This window comes from Geotrypetes seraphini, chromosome 11, assembly GCF_902459505.1.
Source record: "Geotrypetes seraphini chromosome 11, aGeoSer1.1, whole genome shotgun sequence".
Lineage (NCBI taxonomy): Eukaryota > Metazoa > Chordata > Amphibia > Gymnophiona > Dermophiidae > Geotrypetes > Geotrypetes seraphini.
This window is the reverse complement of record NC_047094.1, coordinates 129,360,024-129,383,702: the sequence shown is the minus strand read 5'-3', so window position 1 is coordinate 129,383,702 and position 23,679 is coordinate 129,360,024. Positions and strand designations below refer to the sequence as shown.

At 41.7% G+C, this 23,679-nt stretch overlaps 1 protein-coding gene across 3 annotated transcripts in view; it reads left to right on the top strand.

Annotated features, from left to right (window-relative positions):
• The window catches only part of LOC117369432 (protein-glutamine gamma-glutamyltransferase E-like), a 35,665-nt gene extending 13,962 nt beyond the window's left edge, over positions 1-21,703 (top strand). Inside the window, exons 1-5 of one of the 3 annotated variants that reach the window (XM_033964009.1) lie at positions 5,152-5,173; positions 9,074-9,405; positions 13,070-13,230; positions 17,322-17,455; positions 21,095-21,703. In XM_033964009.1, the coding sequence (XP_033819900.1) occupies positions 9,147-9,405; positions 13,070-13,230; positions 17,322-17,455; positions 21,095-21,260 (720 nt within the window). In that variant the 5' untranslated portion in view covers positions 5,152-5,173; positions 9,074-9,146 and the 3' untranslated portion in view covers positions 21,261-21,703. Of the gene's footprint in view, positions 1-5,151; positions 5,174-7,292; positions 7,476-9,073; positions 9,406-13,069; positions 13,231-17,321; positions 17,456-21,094 lie in introns of those variants that run through there. The other 2 variants (XM_033964008.1, XM_033964007.1) reach the window with 2 other exon arrangements.
• Positions 21,704-23,679: the final 1,976 nt, after the last annotated feature.

Sequence of the window (23,679 nt, the reverse complement as noted above, 5' to 3'; positions counted from 1 at the left end):
CTAGAGTTTAAGAAAAAAAGTCTGTTTGAAAACTGAAAAATTCTGCTAAAGCTTAAGAAAAAAAAGTCTGTTTAAAAACTGAAAAATTCAGCTAGAGCTTAAGTAAAAGTCTGAAAACTGGAAAATTCAGCTAGATCTTAAGAAAAAAAAGTCTGTTTGAAAACTGAAAAATTCTGCTAAAGCTTAAGAAAAAGTCTGAAAACTGGAAAATTTAACTAGAGTTTAAGAAAAAGTCTGTTTGAAAACTGGAAAATTCAGCTAAAGCTTAAGAAAAAGTCTGAAAACTGGAAAATTCAGCTAGAGCTTAAGAAAAAGTCTGTTTGAAAACTAGAAAATTCAGTCTATGCACATCCTTTTCCTCCCCTGACCCAACTGGTTCCCCTGGAACGCCCCTTCCAGATGTGGCTAGAAGCACACATGGTATGAAACAGCACCCAAACTTTTAAGAGTGGGAAGGGTATACTCTGTCCTAAGGAAAAAAAACAAAAGAGAAAACTGCAGACAGTATGTACAAGATGCAGGCTGTGTTTATTAAACCAAATATAAAATGCGGTAACTATTGTCACCCTTTTTTTTTTTTTTTTGTACAAACCCTGGGACCCGACACGGTCCATGTTTTGGAGAACACACCTTCTTCTCTGTCCCAAATCATCTAAGAGACGAAACAACTCTAAATCATTTCAAATGAAAGCTGAAAACCTTTCTGGTTCAAGATGCCTTCGGGCTCTAACCGTCCTCTTAAGGACGTTTTTTTACCTTTAATTTTCTCAGCTTGTAACTTTTCGTTTTCTCCTCCCTCTTGAATCTTCTCTTCTCCTTTCTATTCTTTTGATACATTGTAGTTCTCCCCCGTTCCCTCTCGTTTTCTTTTTTTACTTTATTATTTATTGAAAATTTTTACATATTCCACAAGAACATTCTTCTTGTACAAGCAAAGCAGAAAGAAAACAAATTAAAAATATAATCTCACTTACTAGTAATATATTCAGTCTTCCTTAGACCACTAACTCAAATAGGGGGGAGGAATTGAATAAATTGAAGAGATACAATATTTAGGAATATGTCAATGAATGAAAGGCTTAACAGCTATTAACCCTCTCTTTTCCCTCTCGTTTTCTGTGTTTTTCTTCCTTGTTGTTTGTCTCTGTGTTAATTTGTATAAAATACTGTCTTTTTGTTATATTGTGATTTATGTTATGCTCCTTTGTTATTTTAAATTTAATTATTAGATGTACACCGCCTTGAAGCCTGATTTGGCAATATAACAAACTTTTCGTAACCTTGAAACCTGAAACTTAATCTCAGCTGGCAATTTGTTTTATTGATATTTTTAAAATCAGTGTTTATTAGCTTGTAATCATTTGAACTACTTATTTACGCTTTCCCAAAATACTAGGACTAGGGGGCATGTGGGAGACAAGGCCCAGGAGCATGTCTTGTTCAGCCCCCGCACTTGGTTGCAAAAAAAAACCCCAAAAAACAGCACTTGCAGCTTCTCCTGAGCCATTTCAGCAGCGATGGTCTGCAAATGGAACAGCTTGGGAAAAGTAGTTGGGAAAACCCATCCCTGGGAGTAAGGCATAAAAAGTGAAAGGGGACTCCTAGGTGTCTGTTTACCCAGGGTCCAAGATAATCCTGCCCTATCTATATAGTTAACATAACAACATAAGAATAGCCTTACTGGGTCAGACCAATGGCCCAGTAGCCCATTCTCACGGTGGCCAATCCAGGTACCTAGTATCTGGCAAAAAACCCAAAGAGTAGCAACATTCCAGAAACTCAAGGAGTAAGCAAGATTCCGGAACCCCTAAATAGTAGCAACATTCCATGTGGAATCCCCAACGAGTGGCAACATTCCATGGGGAATCCCCGATTGGCAACATTCCATGGGGAACCCCAAAAGAGTAGCAACATTCCATGCAGAATCCCCAAAGAGTAGCAAGATTTCGGAACCCCCAAAGAGTGGCAACATTCCAGAAACTCAAGGAGTAAGCAAGATTCCGGAACCCCTAAACAGTAGCAACATTCCATGTGGAATCCACAACGAGTGGCAACATTCCATGGGGAATCCCCGATTGGCAACATTCCATGGGGAACCCCAAAAGAGTAGCAACATTCCATGCAGAATCCCCAAAGAGTAGCAAGATTTCGGAACCCCCAAAGAGTGGCAACATTCCAGAAACTCAAGGAGTAAGCAAGATTCCGGAACCCCTAAACAGTAGCAACATTCCATGTGGAATCCCCAACGAGTGGCAACATTCCATGGGGAATCCCCGATTGGCAACATTCCATGGGGAACCCCAAAAGAGCAGCAACATTCCATGCAGAATCCCCAAAGAGTAGCAAGATTTCGGAACCCCCAAAGAGTGGCAACATTCCAGAAACTCAAGGAGTAAGCAAGATTCCGGAACCCCTAAATAGTAGCAACATTCCATGCGGAATCCCCAACGAGTGGCAACATTCCATGCTACCGATCCAGGGCAAGCAGTGGCTTCCCCCATGCCTTTCTCGATAACAGACTATGGACTTTTCCTTTAGGAACTTGTCCAAACCTTTCTTCAAACCAGCTATGCTATCCGCTCTTACCACAACTTCTGGCAATGCGTTCCAGAGCTTAACTATTCTCTTGAGTGAAAAAAAATTTCCTCCTATTGGTTTTAAAAGTATTTCCCTGTAACTTCATCAAGTGTCCCCTAGTCTTTGTCATTTTTGACGGAGTGAAAAATAGATCCACTTGTATCCGTTAACAAGTCTATATAGTTAACAATCTAAAATTATATGTAAAAAATGGAGATGTAGTCTTATGAAGTGCATCAAAATTATTTTAACAACAGAATTCACACATTTAAAATTATACATTCAATTAGTAACTTACTATAGAAAGGATCCACCTGTAACAGTAGATGAAGTCTTTGGAGAAAGCACAAGTTTTATTTTAGAAGTAGTTAAAGTAGACTGTATCCTGCTGTATTTTGAAAGATAATTCAAATTCATCCTCAGGATTTGAGAAAGAGAACTAAGACAGTGAGTTTATACAAGTTTAAGGGTTTGTTCTTTTTTTGTTATCCACACCAAATATTAATGAATGTTAGCGGGATATAAGAACTCCAATTAGTTTAAATTAGTGTGAAAACGCGCACATGGTGTCACTTGTAGTCAGTTCTGTAGTTTGATTTCGGAAGGCTAATATATTCCACCATAAGTGTAATAGACTGGGATATGGGCCTGAGTCCCCATCTCTATAGTTCACAACATCACCCACTAGGCTACTCCAGGAACCTCCTTGTTGCTCTGTTAGAACGGCTTATAATATCTGAACATTTTGAGTTTGAAGGCGATAGAATAGAAGTTATAAAGGATTTCAATCTCCTGAGCTCTTTTGTAAACAAAGAAGCAACTAGCAGGGAAGAAATACTCCGCAGAATAGGACTCGGTCTCTCTTCAATGAAGACTCTCGACAAAGTATTCAAAGGCAAGGAGATAACTCCAAACGAAGATCAGACTTGTCCACGTACTCATTTTCTCAGCGGTCAGTTATGGATGCGAAAGAAGAACTAAGAAATCGATTCAGGAAGAGATCAAACCGGCTATGTAACTCAAAGCCCAATTGATGAAGTTATGAATGTCTTATTTTGGACACACCATCAGAAGAGAGCGATCACCGGAGAAGGACATCATGTTTGGGAAGATCGTAGGAACCGGGCAAAGAGGGCGACCTGCAATCAGATGGCTGGACACGTTGAAAACAACCATGGGGATGACGCTGGAGGACCTTTCCGGACGTCATGTTTGGGAAGATCGAAAGAACCAGGTGAAGAGGGCGACTTGCAATCAGATGGCTGGACACGTTGAAAACAACCATGGGGATAACGCTGGAGGACCTTTTCCGGATGTCTTTTTAGATCTGCAATTCATCAAGTCGCTAGGATTCAAGCACGAGTTGACGGCGCCTCACAACAACAATAATAATATCTAAAGCTGTCATAGAGACAGGTATGTGTTGTTTCATTCACATTTTTGGGAGGTGGGAGGGATGTCAGTGATCACTGGGGGAGTGTGGGGGAGGTCATGCCTTCATCCCTCCAGTGGTCATCTGGTCCATTTGGGCACCTTTATGACACTTATTTTTTGTTAATAGTGTTCGAACACAAGTTTTATAATGAGAAGAGACATCGTTTTTGATGCTTTGGAAGACAGGGCGGATTGTTTGTCTTCACACCCCGATGCAGCTGGAAATGCGAAACGCTGGCCCACGTTGGTGTGATTGATCCTCCAACAACAGATAAGCACTTAACCATCTAAATTAAGATCATTTAAAGTTTGTTTTTGCATTGCATGAAGCCACCCTTGTACTCATAGCCACCCACCCATATTCAAATAGGGAGGGGGTGGGGTTCTCCCTTTAATAATTTGGGTGGCTGTAGATTTGCTTACACCTGCACCTTAATCTTAGTAAGATTGTTGCATTTATGACTTAATTTTTGTTAAAACAGGTCTAGTCCCAAATGTCCAAATTGTAGACGTAATCAAAAAGTTTGATTAATGCAGAAAAATGTCCAGATCTTAAGTCCGCCCTAGACATGCCTAAAACCACACCTCCTACAGGCCTCCATGAGATTTAGACGCACTGCAGATGAATAGCATAGAAATACGTCTAGAAACTGGATTTCAAAAATCGGGAATTGGAAGAGTTTGGCGAGAAAACCGTCCATGCCACTCTTTTTTTTGAAAACGAGCCCCATAATTAATAAGGGATTTTACAGAGTTGATGGATGTCCTATCGGATCCTTATTTTCTAGGATGTGCGCCCCTCTGTGCGTGATCATGGAACCTCCCCCCCAAAAAAAAAAATCCCCTTCAACCCACCGACCTATTAAAAAGTTGGTGAAGTTAGTGCCCTAAACAGAAGAATTATTAGGAGAAAGGGAACACAGATTACACATTCCATAGGATAAAGTAATGATCCATTTGTCTGAATCCTCCCATTTAGCCACGCCCATCCCTGTGAAACTAAGTAAATCACAGTGTTGCTAATTATGAAAAGGTGATGCATATATAGAACGATCCAGAGACCGGATGAGGAAGACTTTTCAAACAAAAGGTACAGTACTGAAGCATAATAACTTAGGAAAAGAAAGACATCCTTAGAAATACCGTAGCAGCAGAAAAACAGGTGAGTTGTAAAGGGGTAACTACAATGATAATTCAGTCTCAGATTTTATTTTCTGACTTAGTTTTGGATATTTAACTAAGAAATTAAAAGTTTGAGACATATATATATATATATATTTTTATTTTTTAAAATTTTTTTTTAATTTTATTTTTATATAGGTTTTATCATTTTCTCTTCTGCGAGTTTATGAATCTTTTTTTTTGATGGCATTTTTTTGACCTACTCCTACTATTATTCATTATTTCTATAGCACATATATATAAGTGTGTCCTCAGTGTGAAAGCGGTAGAACCAAGAGTGACTCCATTCAATTGCTTAACTTGTGCACTATCTGCCATCTGGCTGGTATCTTAATGTATTCTGCTTCATTTTTTCAATCAAGTTCCTTATATTCAACTTGATGTATTTGATCTGTTCTATGTATTACTTCTTTCCCTGCCATGCCAATATTTTCTGCATTATATTGTAAATGCTTTCTGTCTTTAAGTCCATTCTTCTAATTTGTATTTTATCTGTATCCCATGTATTAGCTCACCTTGTTGTGAACCGCCTAGAACTTTTTCAGTATGGCGGTATATAAGAATAAAATTATTATTATTATTATATGCTACACACCGTCATCAGACCACCCTTGTGTGTGTGTGTTTTTAACTGATTATAAAGTAATAAACAGTGAGAATAATAATAATAATTTGTATAATAGTGTGTCCCTTGAAGCACGCTATGTGCAATTTTCCCATCGAGAAAGCTCAAGGGTGCAATAAACTTGTCTCGCTGACAGGGCTGTGGAGTCGGTAGATAAATGTTCCGACTCCGACTCCTCAGTTTTTTGTACTTCAGACTCTGACTCCGACTCCAGGTACCCGAAATTTCCTCCGACTCCGACTCCACAGCACTGGTTAATTTTCAGATCGTTAAAATGGAATGTCAAGTTGAGAGAAATGAGCATTTTCGACACCACCTTCTTTTTGCTTTTAATCAAGGTTCTAAGGCCGCAGAAGCTGCTCCGCAACATTTGTGCTGTGTATATAGTGGGTGCTATAGCTGAAAGAATCGCTCGTGATTGGTATGCCAAGTTCAAAAATGGAGTCGGTAGATAAATGTTCCGACTCCGACTCCTCAGCTTTTTGTACTTCTGACTCCAACTCCGACTCCAGGTACCCGAAATTTCCTCCGACTCCACAGCCCTGCTCGCTGAACTGTCGGCGTTTGCAGAAAATGTCGGCATTTGGCTGGTTATACGACGAATCGAGTCTCGCTCCTTTTGGCTGCTTCGGTTCAACTGAGCTCGGTTTCAGGGACCACCCCTTCGTCAGGAACCTTATAATTCTCCAAGTTTAACCGTGAAAAAACTCAAAACGATGATAGCAAGTTAAGCTACCCTCGGTTCTACTTGCTTATGCTTTTACATTTAGGACACACTTATATATATATTTAATTAGATTGTGAGAGACTTTCACCGATATGGTGTGTTCCTTGGTTTGTCACACTTAAATAACAATGGTTTAGAAGAATTTTTATATCGGTGTGCATTTTTGTGCTCTTTAATTGGGTTTTGTGTTGGAATGTTTTGTCACCTTGGCATTCGTTAGTCTTTATTTTGCATCAAATGCAAGTTATAATCACCCTGTATTTCTGAGCCTTTGTAGAACTTCTTTTTTTTGTCTCGTTATCCATTCTGTTGCCTAAGGTTAGATTTCCATGGCTTTTCTCTGTTCTTAATTTCCATTAACTTTTCTTGAAAGATTTAAGAATATAGACTTTGTTTGGAATATAATCATATCCCTAGAGCAGGGCTGCCCAAGTCCGGTCCTCGAGATCTACTGGCAGGCCAGGTTTTCAAGATATCCACAATGAATATGCATGAGAGAAATTTGCATACCAAGAAGGCAGTGCGGGCAAATCTCTCTCATGCATATTCATTGTGGATATCCTGAAAACCCGGCCTGCCAGTAGATCTCGAGGACCGGACTTGGGCAGCCCTGCCCTAGAATAATATTCAAAGAGACTTCTCTTAATGTGCAGTCAGCAAAGCAGCAGTGCCGTTTCCTGGAAGACCTGTTTGTGTGGTAATATAAATAACTTTTCTTCTTTGTGGGTGGACAGAAAATCTTCTTGGCTGGATTGGGTCTTCCCTATTGACAGTATTATTTGGCCAGTGAATGATAGAGGAGGCGTTGTTTCGCATTGTTCTTTAGCCTGATTGCAGTTATGTAGTTGGAAGTGCATGGGTTCTTTCGGTTGACTTGTTAGATGGTTTTTCACATGAAACTAATCGATCTACTCCTCGCAGAAATTGAAGGTAAGTTGCTGTTAAGTCAAATACCTGTATGTTTTTCAAAGTACAAGGAACTGTCGGGGCATAGCACGACGGCTGTTGGAAGGTTACTGAACACAAAAATGTAATACTTCTTTAAATATAGGTCACAAGAACTGTTAAAGGTATCCATTTTGAAAAAAAATTCTGAGCAAAAACCTCAGAGAACCTCATTAGTTTCAAGGTTTTTTTTTTCAAGTTTTTATTAGGATTTGATATACCGCTTATCAAGGTTATCTAAGCGGTTTATACAATCAGGTCCTCAAGCATTTTCCCTATCTGTCCCGGTGGGCTCACAATCTCTCTAACGTACCTGGGGCTATAGAGGACTGAGTGACTTGCCCAGAGTCACAAGGAGCAGCGCGGGATTTGAACCCACAACCCCAGGGTGCTGAGGCTGTAGATCCAACCACTGCACCACACACTCCTCCATTGGCTTGTGCTTCCTTCACTGTTTTCTGCCGATTTCTATGATTGTTCATGTGCAAAAAAAAAAAAAATTCAAACCATTTCCAAAAGCAATAATGCTTACAAGGGGGTGCCGAAAAGGTCTCTGCCCAACCAAGCAACTTCCTAAATTCTGAGCGTTACTTTGCAACTATAGCTGAAAAGAGCGTCACCTTATTTCGTTAAGTACCAATTCCGCAGAAACGAAATTCTATGTTTTGACCTTGTTTCAGATCATTGATTGAACCATATCCCCCGTCATTCGCTTCTGGGTTGGGCTGGGAACTTTTCAGCACCCCCTGGTAATGTGAAGCGTTTCAGCTTCTGGTAACTAGAGCTGAGATTGTGATGTCATAATGCTTCATTCCACCAATAAGAGCCAGCCTCATCAGTGATGTCACAATGGCTTGAATGTCCTATACTTGGCTCACTTTTATTACATATGATGTGAGGAATAGTCACAAAACATTGTCCACCGTCAAAGAGAGACTTAAGAGTTTATTAAACTGATGTATTTTTTTAAAATAATTTGATGAATATTATGGGCATATGAGCAATCAGAGAAAACAGACAACGGAGAAGGTTTTTATGCCAATGATAGAACAACAAGAACTAAGGGTCTTACCCTAAAGAAGTTCTCTGAGGTTTTTTTCTTCCAATGAATGGTTCTTACAATTTTTCAAAACAAATATCATTAAAAGTTGTTGTGGTCAACATTTCAATGAGTATTGAAGTTTTGTGGTTTGATTCTATATAATACTCCAGTCGTGATTTGATTTTGCAGTGTTGGAAGGTTATTGACAGTCACTTAGGTCAACCATTGTTCACAGAGTATGACACCACATAGAAGTAGTGAAATCCACGCCTTTGGGTTGTGTATATTAGTGATATATAGACTTGACTGCTTAATACAACTGTGAGATGTTGACAGCAATTTATTGTTAATTTCTGGTTCCGACAAATATTAAACCACAGGAAATATGGCAGGTTTCACTATTGCCTGTAGACATTTTGGGGTGAACGGTATGGTCTTAACTTCCTGAGTGAATGCCGCATGACTGAGATATCTTCTCCGTTGGTTAAGTTCTTGGAGGAAATCGTTCAATAAATAGCAGTCTCTTCTCTCTTTCTGTCAGACTCTCTTAAAACAAGAAGCACTGCGGAAGAGGACTCGTTAAAGAATTTTGGTCTAGAAAGCCGCTCAAGATCATGATGAACCAGCAGGCAATACAGCAGACCGACCACTACAGACCACTGTGCCTAAATGCCTCTATCGGTGGGACAATCAAGCTTAAAGGATCGTTGACAATTGGCCAAGATATCTGTGTCCTCCTGATCTTTAAAAACAAAACTGATGACGTCAAGACGGCACAGTTGAACATCACAGTTTACACCACCTTGTACACCAAGAAACCAATGCATGAAATCCATAACGAAACGAAGACCGTTACTTTTGACCCTAATGAAGGTAATTTTGCTTAATTATATTCAACAGGATATATTACCACAAAACAAGAGCATCTCAGCATACCTGTAGCTCAGCGGCGTAGTAAGGGGGGGGTTGAGGGGGGGCAGTCTGCACCGGTACCCCTCCTCCTCTCCCCCCCTTTCCACTCCTTCCCCTGCCGCAGGCGCTCCCCTTCCCTTCCCCGGTACCTTTTTAACTTCGGCGCTCTCTCTGTTGTCACTTCTGGGACCCGCTCCTAGGAAGTGATATTAGAGAGAGCGAGGATTCTCCTGTCAGAGAGTGGTAAAATTAGGGAAATGAGCAACTCTGAACTAGCGTACAGGGAATGAAGCAAAGAACAGAGACAATAAATAATCGGTCATAGCCACAGATTTTCATTTTCATTCTGATACCCTACCCTGGAACACGTTGCCAGAGGATGTGGTAAGCGGATAGCGTAGCTGGTTTTAAGAAAGGGTTGGACAAGTTCCTGGAGGAAAAGTCCATAGTCTGTTATTGAGAAAGACATGGGAGAAGCCACCGCTTGCCCTGGATTGGTAGCATGGAATGTTGGCTACTCTTTGGAGATTCCGCATGGAATGTTGCACTCTTTGGGGTTCCAGAATCTTTAGTTGCTCTTTGGGGTTCTAGAACCTTGCTATTCTTTAACATTCTGAATGGATTGTTGCTACTCCTTGGGTTTTGGACAGGTACTAGTGACCTGGATTGGCCACCGTGAGAACAGGTTACTGGGCTTGATGGACCATTGGTTCTGAACCAGTTTTCAAACTGAAAGTATGTAGATTCTCCCTTTGGAAATTAGCTGACACATGTACATTTGCAATTGGTATTTAGTGCACATGAGATGTTCTGCAAAATTTATATGCACACTTTTGAAAACTACAAATCCCCTAAGAATGCCTCTGCTTGCCGTGGATAAAGGAATATGGGACGAGCATCTCCTGCTCATAGTCTGGGTAGTTTCATAACAAAATTAATGTGGAAACTGTAATTCACCAATCAAAATGCCAAAAAATGAACACAGTATAATCTTTTACAGTGACATCAAATTTATAGTAAAGAGGAAAAAGACTTCAGTTTCTCAGTATTCAATAGGGCAAAAGGTACTATCATAGGTCAAAAAAACCTCATTAGAATTGTACCTTCACCTCATTTTTATAAATTTGATATCACTATCAAAGATTATACTGTGTTCATTTTTTTGTTTGGTAGTTTCATAGCAAGGCATTTTGCAAATAAACGTGTGTTTTATATACAGTATGGCTTTTAATGTTTATGTTTATTTTTCATTTGATGGATCGCTTATCCGTAGTTTACTAAGCGATTAACAATAAAATACATGAACAGTTTAAAACATGTTAATAATAACAAATATTTGATTAAAAAAAAAAAAACAAATTCCTAAACTGACAAACACTTTAACATTATAAGACGATTGTGAGCATTTTGATATACATGTTAATAAAATTAAGTGCTGAATAAAGACAAACCCATAAACAGACAAATACAAGGACACATAATGATAAAAGGGGAAAAGTTACATAATAGGTATTTCAAGAAAGGAACATTCAAGGGAAAAACACTAGGAGGGATGACTGAACTGCAATAATAAGTATTAACATTATCATTAGCATATATGGTCTCTAAAGGTATATCTTCATGGATACTTTCTAAAGTTTATAAACCTCATTAGCGTCGGCTGCATGAAAACAAACTTTCTTCCATACAGACGAGTGACACGGTGAGATTGATAGTGCAATTTTCTTTATTAACTCATGTAGTATAAATAGTCATACTCATCTCAGTCTATGCGGGTGGGGACAGCGCTCCGACATAAAAACTATGTTTCGCCCTAATCGGGCTTTCTCAAGGAAAGTCCCCCTTATGCCATACAGCTCATGCTCCCCCCGCTAAACAATGATGACTGAACAATTTAGCGCGGGGAGCATGAGCTGTATCCAAACCACCTCTACCAGGCATAGAAAAACACCCCCCCCCCCTCATTCACTTACCCCCCAATCAAAGAAGTAAAACGGAAAAAACTATACAACGGACTACTGGCCACTCAGGCAGCGAAGATAGACAACCAAGTCTCCAACCTATTGACAACAACCCCAGACTACAAGATGTTCAGAAAGGAAATAAAAACGATACTCTTCAAGAAATCCCTTAATAAAGCTTAATACCATGATAAAGCTTAACCCCCCCCCTCTTACCATCCCCTCCCTAACCCCAGATCCTACTTTTCCCTCTCTTGGAAACCTTCTCTGATCTAACGTTGTAACCCTTCTTCCATAACTCTTTTTGTAATCCGCTTTGAACCGAAAGGTAATGGCGGAATAGAAATCTGGAATGTAACGTAATGTCATAAAGAAAATTGCACTATCAATCTCAGCGTGTCACTCATCTGTATGGAAGAAAGTTTGTTTTCATGCAGCCGACGCTAATGAGGTTTATCAACTTTAGAAAGTATCCATGAAGATATACCTTTAGAGACCACATATACTAATGATATTTTTTATTTTTTTTTATAATTTTTTATTCATTTTCACAAATTACATTAAGTGTTAATATTTTCATTCACAGTAACAATAAGTACATCCCTTATAAACAATCAATGGTATATTACATAGATTCTTATCCCCACCCCTCCCCCATCCCTCCCAACCATATACTCCATTATTGTATGATAAATGTAATAATAAAATACCCCCCTCCCTACCTCATAAATTGATAAACATAAGGGAAATAATTTTACTTAATCCTGACAATATTTTGTCAATGGTTCCCACACATCCTGAAATTTCTTAAAATATCCCTTTTGTAACGCAGTGAATCTTTCCATTTTATAGATATGGCATAAAGAATTCCACCAAAAATTATAATTTAATCTCCTCCAGTCTTTCCAATTATATGTGATAATATTTATTGAAACACTGGGTCTCTTGACATACTATTTGGAGTTATTTGGCCTGTTTTAACATTATCCCCATATGGTACTGGAGAAAAACTAACATCCCAAGAGATAACAATATGTAGCTCAGCCAAAATGTGGAATTGGAATGAGCAAGGAAATACCAGTGCAACCAAAACAGCAGAAGGGGCTTCGGTGGAGGGGTAGATAAGATTTGCCGCGGCTGGTCAGACCAGTGGTCCATCGTGCCCAACAGTCCGCTCACGCGGCGGACCTTAGGTCAAAGACCAGTGCCCTATTTGAGTCTAGCCTTACTTGCACATGTTCTGTCCCAGTAGGAACTTCTCCAACCTTGTCTTGAATCCCTGAAGGGTGATTTCCCCTATAACAGCCTCCGGAAGAGCGTTCCAGATTTCTCTCTCTGGGTGAAGAAAAACAGAGACAACTGACGAATATGTCCTAGGTGAACCTGCAGAAAAGAGACAAAAAAGTGCAAACAGATTGTGGGATTTTAGACACCCCCCCCCCCAAAAAAAAAAAAAAAAAAATCTGCTTTCATATTGCTATAAAAAGAGATTTCCCAAAAGAAAAAATTAAACCAACGCTCTGGAGCTATTCCAAGATACTCGACCTTTGCTGTAGGTTTTGTCTAGTGATTGGTTGAACCGGGGAGTTCAGGCTCTTCTGCCTGTGGGTGATGTCTGCATAACGATAAGGGCTAATGTGTCGTGAATGTGCTTCATTTTGCAGAAAAAGAGATTCCTCTGACTGTCGAGTACTACAAATATGAAGATAACTTGACATCAGACAATACAATCCAAGTGAAAGTCGTCTGTCTCGGGGAGAGAAAAGGAGACGCAGCGATCCTGCAGAGAGATATTGCACTAGACAACCCCAAGCTCGGCTTTAAGGTATAACACCAGTATTGCAAGTTCTTTTCCTGTCCCTGCCCCATTCCTGCAAGTTCTGTCCTCATCTGCGCAAGCCTCAAACACTTTCAAATCCTAAGTAGCAACATTCTAGAGCTCAGATTGTGATGTCATAATGCCTCATTCCACCAATGCCTAAGCTCCGTCCTCATCCGCACAAGCCTCAAACACTTTCAAATCCTAAGTAGCAACATTCTAGAGCTCAGACTGTGATGTCATAATGCCTCATTCCACCAATGCCTAAGCTCCGTCCTCATCCACACAAGCCTCAAACACTTTCAAATCCTAAGTAGCAACATTCTAGAGCTCAGACTGTGATGTCATAATGCCTCATTCCACCAATGCCTAAGCTCCGTCCTCATCCGCACAAGCCTCAAACCCTTTAGCATCCTAAGTAGCAACATTCTAGAGCTCAGATTGTGATGTCATAATGCCTCATTCCACCAATGCCTAAGCTCCGTCCTCATCCGCACAAGCCTCAAACACTTTCAAATCCTAAGTAGCAACATTCTAGAGCTCAGATTGTGATGTCATAATGCCTCATTCCACCAATGCCTAAGCTCCGTCCTCATCCGCACAAGCCTCAAACACTTTCAAATCCTAAGTAGCAACATTCTAGAGCTCAGACTGTGATGTCATAATGCCTTATTCCACCAATGCCTAAGCTCCGTCCTCATCCGCACAAGCCTCAAACACTTTCAAATCCTAAGTAGCAACATTCTAGAGCTCAGATTGTGATGTCATAATGCCTCATCCCACCAATGCCTAAACTCCGTCCTCATCCGCACAAGCCTCAAACACTTTAAAATCCTAAGTAGCAACATTCTAGAGCTCAGACTGTGATGTCATAATGCCTCATCCCACCAATGCCTAAGCTCTGTCCTCATCTGCACAAGCCTCAAACACTTTAACATCATAAGTAGCAACATTCTAGAGCTCAGACTGTGATGTCATAATGCCTCATTGCACCAATGCCTAAGCTCCGTCCTCATCTGCACGAGCCTCAAACCCTTTAAAATCATAAGTCTTTGAAGCTTGTGCAGTTAAGGCAGAGCTTACAGGAATGGGACAGGGACAGTGACAAAACACGCAAGTTTCTGCGTGGACGAGGAAAAATTTGTCCCCGTGTCATTCTCTATATTGGTGCTCGATAGCAAAGTCAGGTCGGGCCCCAGCAGTTTTTGCTGTGTATCCTTTGGATTGATTTTCTATTGACTGCATCGCTTTTATCTGTGAAGAACGTTTTGTTCTTAAAACTTTTCATCGAGAGCATTGTTTCCACAGCTTTTCTGGTTTTGTTTTTTTTCCCTGCTTCCTATGGAAGTTTTTGGTGGTGTTTTTTTTTTTGGTGTTCCCGTTGTTCTTTTGCATTTTATATTTCATAAGGTGAAAGGAAAGACTATAATTGGAATGTTTAGGTTTCACAGAAATTCTTTTTTTTTTTTTTTAGTTCAATAGTTTTTATTGAATATTATAAGAGATTTACAGAAAGCAGTTCAAACACACAAAATCTGAATAAGACACAACGGTATAGAAAAAGTCCATATCTATAATCATTTACTTACAACCAGATTAATAAAAAGAATCCAGGGTATGTGTAACTGCTATTAGAAGATATATGAAAGGCAGAAAAGCAGGGAGAGTGAAATAAGAGAGAGGGAAAGAAAGAGGGAGAAAAAGAAAAAGAGAGGGATAGATAGATAGAGAGGCAGAAGTGTCTACTGGTTAGAATGCTGAATACAACAGGTAAAGGAACAAGATAATACTTCAAATACCTTATAAACCTCAAGTGGTGCTCAGAAACCAAGTTGGAATGTAAGAACTCAAAATTGGGGAAGAACCCCTAGAGAGCTTCTTATGATATCTGTCATTGCACCAGTAGATGGTATAAAGGTACTGTAAAATGCTTATGAAGAATTTTGGATTATTCAATTTATGGACATATCATAAGTTACGAACATTCTTCATAAGCATTTTACAGTACCTTTATACCATCTACTGGTGCAATGATAGATATCATAAGAAGCTCTCTAGGGGTTCTTCCCCAATTTTGAGTTCTTACATTCCAACTTGGTTTCTGAGCACCACTTGAGGTTTATAAGGTATTTGAAGTATTATCTTGTTCCTTTACCTGTTGTATTCAGTATTCTGGACTTTCAGGAACATTTTTTTGACCTAATTCCCCAGCTGTTTATACTGGTTAGAATGAACATATGAGTCTAAGAATGACCAAGGTGATTTATTTTGCACCATGTTTGTGGAGAGTCGAGAAATCAGGTTTCACAGAAATTCTAATTGCGTCACTTTGTCCTCATACATTCCTTCGTGAGGAAGTAGATATTGCTCGTCAAAAAGTAAATTGAGTGAGTGCAATGAAAAGGTATCGCCTTATTTCCCAGTCTTTTCTTCTCTTTTTATGTATTAACCTTTAAAGTAGCCTAACACGACGACCTAGTCATTCGAGAGTGCCCATTGGTGTGATCGCATTTATAACTTGCTTGACCTGTGATATTACCCTAATCCTGCTTTACATAAGGCTAGGCTTCATTCACTTCACTCTCTAGTCAAGTTAATTCATGCCTATTGTGTTAACAAAAGCATAGATAGACGTAAATTATATTTGGTACTGCCTTACTTATACACGGTAGTAATTATCATGCAAAAGACATTCATTATTACAGTATGTGACCTACAACACACGCCCAAAACAGTTCACCCAGCAAACACAAACAGTGCGGAATCTAGGGAATTCTATATAGGGCACCTTGCGTGACAAGAGCTATTTCCATGCCAATTTTCCAGCGCCGAAAAGCATCATAACGGAAGCAAGGAGCCAAAATGTCCCCAAAACGGCAGATCCAAGCGGAGCCACGCTTACACGCTCAGTTATAGAACAGCGCCTAAGTATGGGAAGGACATGGGCGGGTCTTGAACTTTTGTCTTAAAGGCCCATAGCCTATAAATGGCGCCCTCCCAGCGCCTAACTTAAAGTTGAAAACGCTGTTTAAAAAAAAAAAAAAAAAGGCATTTTGACGGGCAAAACCTAGGCGCCTCTTGGTGCCTTATAAAATGGTGCCTGCATCGTGCCCACAGAAGCGCTTTATGACACTTAACACCACTGTAGGCGTGGCTAACGCCAGAAGCAGTATTTTTGGGTTTAACTCCAGCAGCAGTCAGCAAGATGCTGATGGCCGTCGGCTGAATATTGCACCCACGAATAAAGTTAACAGTTCCTTTTTCTTAGGCCTGAATTAATATACAGTGGTACCTTGGATTACGAGCATAATCCGTTCCAGGATTTCACAAATTTATCCCAAATGCTCGTTTATCAAAGCGAGTTTCCCCATAGGACATAATGGAAACTCGCTTTGATGCGTTCTCCCCCCACGAGCACCGGCATTGCTCCCCCCGAAGGCCCCCCTGCGATCTGGCACCCCCCCCCCCCCCCCCCGCCATGATCTGGCACCCCCCCCCCACGCGATTGGGCACCCCCCCCTGCCATGATCCGGCACCCCCCCCGACGCAATTCGGCACCCCCCTGCCATGATCCGGCACCCCCCCCCCCCCCACGCTTCTTACCCTCATCTGGCACCGGTACCGGCATGTCCTGTGCTTGTTGCCGGTGCCCGAAGATCAGCCTCCTCTTCTGCTAGGCCTTGAGCATGCTCAGATGCTCATGGCCTAGCAGAAGAGGAGGCCGATCTTTCGGCACCAGCACCAAGCACAGGACATGCCGGTGCCCAGATTAGGGTAAGAAGCGTCAGGGGGGTGCCCAATCGCATCGGGAGGGGGAGTGCCGGATCGTGGCGGAGTGGTGCCCAATCGCATCGGGGGGGGTGCCGGATCGTGTCGGGGGGGGTGCCAGATCGCGGGGGGGAGGGTGCTGGATTGGGGGGGGGCTCATAAATCGAGCCATGCTCGGTGTCCGAGGCACCGATTTTGCAAATGTTTTGCTCGTCTTGCAAAACACTCGCAAACTGGTGCACTCATAAACTGAGGTACCACTTTATTTTTGAATCCTGAAAAAAAAAAAAAAAAATGCATTTAACAGGAAGTTCTCTTTTTGGCTGCAGGTGCCTGAAAAAGCCATGGTGAACAAACCCATGACAGTAGAAGTCTCCTTTCAGAATCCTCTGTGCAAGAAGGTGACGGATGGCGTATTGAGGGCTGAAGGCAGTGGCCTGATCAAAGACCAAATTGTCAAGAAGTATGTGAATGGACTTCTATCTCTTTGCTTTCTACTGTTATCTTTCAAAGAAACTTGGGAAAAGAGGCCCTTTCTCTGATGTAGTTTTTAAAACACTGGCTGCCATGGGTCTCTGTACCCAGATGTTCAGTGCTGAGATATTAGGGCCTGAATATTTGGGTATTTGATGGCAGCTAGAAGCCATCTGAGTACCACTGATAATTCAGAGCTGGCACACAGTGAGTTACTTGGGCAAGTTAGGATAGCTATATTTATCTGGGTACATAAGAGTTGCTATATTGGGTGGGACAGACCGAAGGTCCATCAAGTCCAGTATGTTGTTTCCAACAGCGACCACCCAGGTCACAAGTACCTGGCAATTTCCCAAGGAGAAAAACAGATTTTATGCTGCTTGTCCTAGGAATAAGCAGTGGTTTTCCTCAAGCCATCTCAATAATAGCTTATGGACTTTTGTTTTAGGGAATTATCCAAACTTTTTTAAACCCTGTTAAGCTAACTGCTTTCACCACATTCTCTGGCAACAATTCCAGAGTTTGTTTATCTACACGTTGAGTGAAGAGAAAGGAGAGAGAGATGGAAGGGTGATCAGAAGGTGACAAAAAACAGTAGGGTTTTCCTTCAAGCCCAGGAACCTGTTTCCAACAGTGGCCAACCCAGGTCACAAGTACTTACCAAGATTCCATGTAGTAAAACAGATTTTTATGCTGCTTATCCTAGAAATAAGCAGTGGATTTCCTCAAGTCCATATTAATAATGGCTTTTGGAGTTTTCTTTTAGGAAATAAATTTTTTTTTAAATTTATTAAATTTTGCAATATATGACAAGCAATTGAACACTTGTTTAAGCAAAGCGAAAAGGAAACAAGATAATTTCCAAATATAAATTTATAATACAACAACAATTAAATTCTTCTTAGACCCCAACTTAAAAGGGGGTTGTCCTAGAAAAACAAGGGACTTAATTACCATAAGCAAGAAAATTAAATTCAGTCACATGGCATTAACGGTAATAGTTCAACTCTTTATAGCGACCAACTATCTTAACTCTTAGAGATATTTTTCAAGTCCAGAAAAGTCCTTAAATGGTCCGGAACAAAAAAAGTGTATTTCAGTCCGGCATACTTAATTATACATTTGCATGGGTATGCCAATTGAAAGTTGGCCCCCAAATCTTTTGTTTCCTGCCTCATTGTAAGAAAAAGTTTCCTCTTGCTTGAGTTTCCTTGTTGACATCAGGATATATCCAGACACGTTGTCCCAAGAAAGAAGTTTGTGCCTTTCTAAAATACATTCTCATCACGGCATTGAGGCCTTGGGTAAAAATTAATGAGATAAGTAAAGTGATCCTCTCGTCAACTGTTAGTAACATAGTAACATAGTAGATGACGGCAGATAAAGACCAGAATGGTCCATCCAGTCTGCCCAATCTGATTCAATTTAAATTATTATTTTTATTTTTCTTCTTAGCTATTTCTGGGCAAGAATCCAAAGTTTTACCCGGTACTGTGCTTGGGTTCCAACTGCCGAAATCTCTGTTAAAACCTACTCCAGCCCATCTACACCCTCCCAGCCATTGAAGCCCTCCCCAGCCCATCCTCCTCCAAACGGCCATGCACAGACACAGACCGTACAAGTCTGCCCAGTAACTGGCCTAGTTCAATCTTTAATATTATTTTCTGATTCTAAATCTTCTGTGTTCATCCCACGCTTCTTTGAACTGTTGATAACGTTGTCTCCAGAATCTGAGAAATATTGCCAAGATCCATTGAAGCCTGCTGAATTTCCTGATTTATTACTTCTTCTGCTTCAATCTCTCTTTTCTTTACAGGACAAGGTAAATAATAAATTTTATTTAATGGAGGAATAGTATCAGAGGTGAAGCCCAAATTTTCTTTCATATATTTTCTAAACAAATCAACTGGAGAAAGATCAGGGGATCTTGGAAAATTTAATATTCTTAGGTTTAACCTTCTGTTAAAGTTTTCTAGTTCAATTTTTCTATGAATCAATAACTTATCTTAAACCAAAGTTTCATTAATAGTTTTTAAAGCTGCGATTTCTTCATTTACAGTGAGAAACTTAGATTCAATGTCTTTTTTAATTACTTCAACAGTTTCCTCTGTGGATTTTCTAAGCGTTCCTTCCATCTTCTGTAACAAACTCCAGACATCGTTAAGAGTGACCTCCATGGGGGTCGAGAGAGAACTCTCGACTCCTTGATATTTAGCCTTCCCTGCAGCTCCTTGATCCGTCCAGCTCCCCTCAGGCGAGAAAACTCCGGATACCACTTCGGAATCCGGTTTTCTCTGCAGCGTAGGCGTCTCTACCGCTGGGCATGGAGGGATAGTCAGATTGGGAGGTGAGAGAGAGGCTTCCGGCTCCGGCGTGATGTCCAGTCCGAGGGCATCAACGCCACGGCACCTCGTTCTCCACTGTTGAGATGAGCTCTGGCGGAGAAGTCGAGCAGCGTTTGACGCATTGGCGTAGAAGATACCGACGGTAAGGGGCCCGTTCGGACTACGCCTTTGCGCTTTGAATACGGCATTGCCGAACAGGGGAAACAGAGACAAAAATCTAGCTACTCGACCGCAACCCAACAGTCACGCCGCCGCCATCTTGGATACACCCCCACTCCCCTAATTTTTTTTTTTTTTTTTTTTTTTTTTTAAACCCTGCTAAGCTAACTGCTTTCAACACACCACACTGAATATTGGTAATACTCAAATAAGGCATAGATGGAAGTTTCTCTGCTCCTGGTCTTCACGGGCACTACCCAGATAGTACTGAGGTTGTCAAACCAGATTTTCAGCAGCACCGTTTGAGCTACTGCCGCTGAAAGTCCCATGGTGGCCTGGTGAGCAAGATTCACTCGGATAGGAGACTCTTCTATCCAGATAAGCCATGCTCAGTAACAGGCCCTGGGTTTTCGAGTTCTTTATGAGAGTGCAGTAGTGATTTGCTGCATAAAAATGTTTATTTAATTATGTTTTTCATGCAGTTTACAGGGATATATGGGAATGGAGTAACAATACTGGTAATGCATACTCTTTTGGATAGAGTGTACGCTATTTGCAAACACCCATGGGTTCCATAAAGTTCACCCAAAGCTGGGTGCGCACGACAATTGTGCGTGCAAATTAATGAGCTGATGAGGTGTCACTATGAATAATTGGCACTAATTTGCATCAATTTGCATTTACACATGCATGTGGCCTTACTGATGGTCAATGACATCCACACCACTGGCATAGCAAGGGTGGGAAGAGCCAGCTCTCCTTCTGACATCACTTCCTGGTCGCAGGGGCAGGTAGTGACATTAGAAGGAAAGCAGAGGCTAGTGAGAGCAGCAAGTACGAGGCGCTGCTCACTGCCAGCAAAGATTTGAAGAGACGGGTGACCAGTGAGGAAGAGAAGTGCTGGCGTCCTGCCACAACGTACATGGGGGGGGAGAAAGAGTGTGGGTGGGGGAGGGGGGGCGCATGGTGCAACCATGCTAGATGCCACCATCTCAAGCGCTTCCTTCCCTCACTACACTGCTGTCACATTTTCCACGGTCTGTTATGCTCAATACGATTTAGTAACATCATTGGATTGCTTTTAGAAATGACCGCCATCTTTTCTTTGTTTCTTTCATCTTTAGCGTTGGATGTGTGCAGCCCCAGGAGACCGCAATTATCCCGCTCGAGATTACTCCAAACAGACCTGGCAACCGGCAGTTGCTCGTTGACTTCACTTGCAGCAAATTCACAAATGTTAAGGGGTTTTGTGGCATCAAGGTGGAGCCAAATGAATTGTCAGACGACTAGTAAACCAGTTGCAATGCAATCCTTCCCATAGGATCTCCCTGATTTGGATTTTCCTTGCACTTTTTAGGGGGGGGGGGGTTTGAGTGCATAAAGTCAAAGTTGGTGGTCGGTGACTCTCTTTAAAGGAATCTTCCTTCTTCTGAATTCTCAATACATGTGCAATAAAGCAACGTATATTCTAGTGGAACTTAATCTCTGTTACCTCCTTTTCTGCAAAATAGTATGCTCACAAGACTTTATCATGCCGATTTCAGCAGGGGTTCAGATACCACAGTGTACTGTGTTGTAAATCCTAAAAGCAGAATGGACAAAGGTTTTCGTCCAGAGTACTGGGCAGCTGAGAAGTCCAGACGTAAAATTACTGCTTCATATGATATGTATTTTGTCATGGGGGCTTCTTTGGCTTCTATTCTGTTTCACCAATAAAGGACAATTGTATTTTACATGTGTGTAATAAATTGTCAGCTGTCCAGTGTGTGAATGATCGCAATCCAGTACTTTCCCACTCCACCACCAGATGGAAACCCTTAGCTGCCGGCTTCCAGATCTAATATCTGTTTCACTAAGTTGTTATAAATGTTTATTGCAGAAACACGCATTACAAAATCAGGTTAGAACCTGGGAATTTGGAGAAATCTCTCCCATGGCCCAGCTCCAGCGCTATGAGCTGCTCCACCAGAGTCCAAGTTCAGCCTGCTGAAAGGCCAGAAGGTTGCGGGTGCTTGACAAGGGTGGGACTGAGGAAGGATGGTTTGCCTAGCTGGGATAACACCGTTGCCTCAAGGTGTCAATGGACCCTTTCTTACAGGGAACTTCAGTGCAAGGAAGCATACGAGGTCTGTTCAAGAAAGTTCCAAGACTGGTTTTATAAAAATTTATTAAACAATCTTACAACGTATTCCATTGGGTCCCCTTCAAAGTACTCCCCCTTCCCTCCGTATACACTTTTCCCAACATCGTTTCCACTTCTGGAAACGGTCCTTAAAACGCATCTTCAGAAATTGCCAAAAGGTGTTGTGTCGAATTTTGCTTTATGTCTTCAACGGTGTCGAATCGATTTCCTTTCAGCGTGGATTTAAGTTTAGGAGACAAGAAGAAGACAGCAGGGGTCAAGTCAGGAGTAAAGGTCTGCACGGGAATGGGGATCACAGGGGTCCCGCGGGAGTCCCGTGGGAATCCCTCCTAACCCATGGGGACCCCCCTCTGGTCCACAGGGATGGAAGGCTTTGGAAGCAGGGTTCGTCCATATAATATAATGGACACGTCAGCCTTAGTAAAAGAGGGGGTTTATAAGTTAATTACCTGAACAGAAAACAAAAAAAGGGTTCCACCAAAGAGATTTCACAAGGAAAACAGCAGAGCAAACACAAAAGAAACTGTGGAATTGATGATCCTGTCAGAAGTAATTGCTGCTTTTTATGGGGACGGGCGGGGATGGTGGTAATTCCTTGCGGGGATGGGTGGGGACGGAGAGGATTCTGACGGGGACGGGTGGGGACCGAGAGGATCCTGGCGGGGACGGAGAGGATTCTGACGGGGACGGGTGGGGACAGAGAGGATCCTGGCGGGGACGGGTGGGAACGGAGAGGATCCTGACGGGGACGAGTGGGGACGGAGAGGAGTCTGACGGGGATGGGTGGGGACAGAGAGGATCCTGGCGGGGACGGTTGGGGACGGAGAGGATCCTGGTGGGGACGGAGAGGATCCTGGCAGGGACGGGTGGGGACGGAGAGGATCCTGGCGGGGACGGGTGGGGACGTTGAGGATCCTGGCAGGGATGGGTGGGATTTCTGTCCCCACGCAACTCTCTAGTCAGGAGAGTAAGGTGGCTGTGGAAGAATTGTCATTGCGTTTTTTTGTGGTGGTGGTTCTGGTCGTCGGTCGTTGGTCATCAACCACAGAACAAACTTTGCCGCAACACAAGACATTCCCAACTTCTTTGTTAGAATGGTGTGGCATGTTGGGCCAATTCTCTAACAGTTAATTGCTAATTAGCATGCACAAGAGCCCTCACTTGATCAACATGATCATCATCAGTTGACGTTGATGGTCATCTTAGTTTGTGAATAACCTTTCACTGATTCACCGCCAATTTTAAAGCGTGAATATCATTGAAAACACCTTCCACGACTCATGACATGTTCCCCATAAGCCACTTTCAACATTTCATAAGTTTCTGTAGCGGTCTTACCCAATTTAAAACAGAATGTCACGCTGTAGCGTTGCTCATCAAGGTCGCACATGACGAAAAATAGCTGATCACGAAAAACACACTTTCACAAAAAACTGCTGTAGCTTGGAGACAAAAACAGATATCAACAAACTGAAAAAAAGGAGGTTACGCATGAGGTTTCAAGCTACTCAACGCCACCTAGCGCGTCTCAAAAGAACTCGCCGTTAGCGCAATTCAAACTGTCCT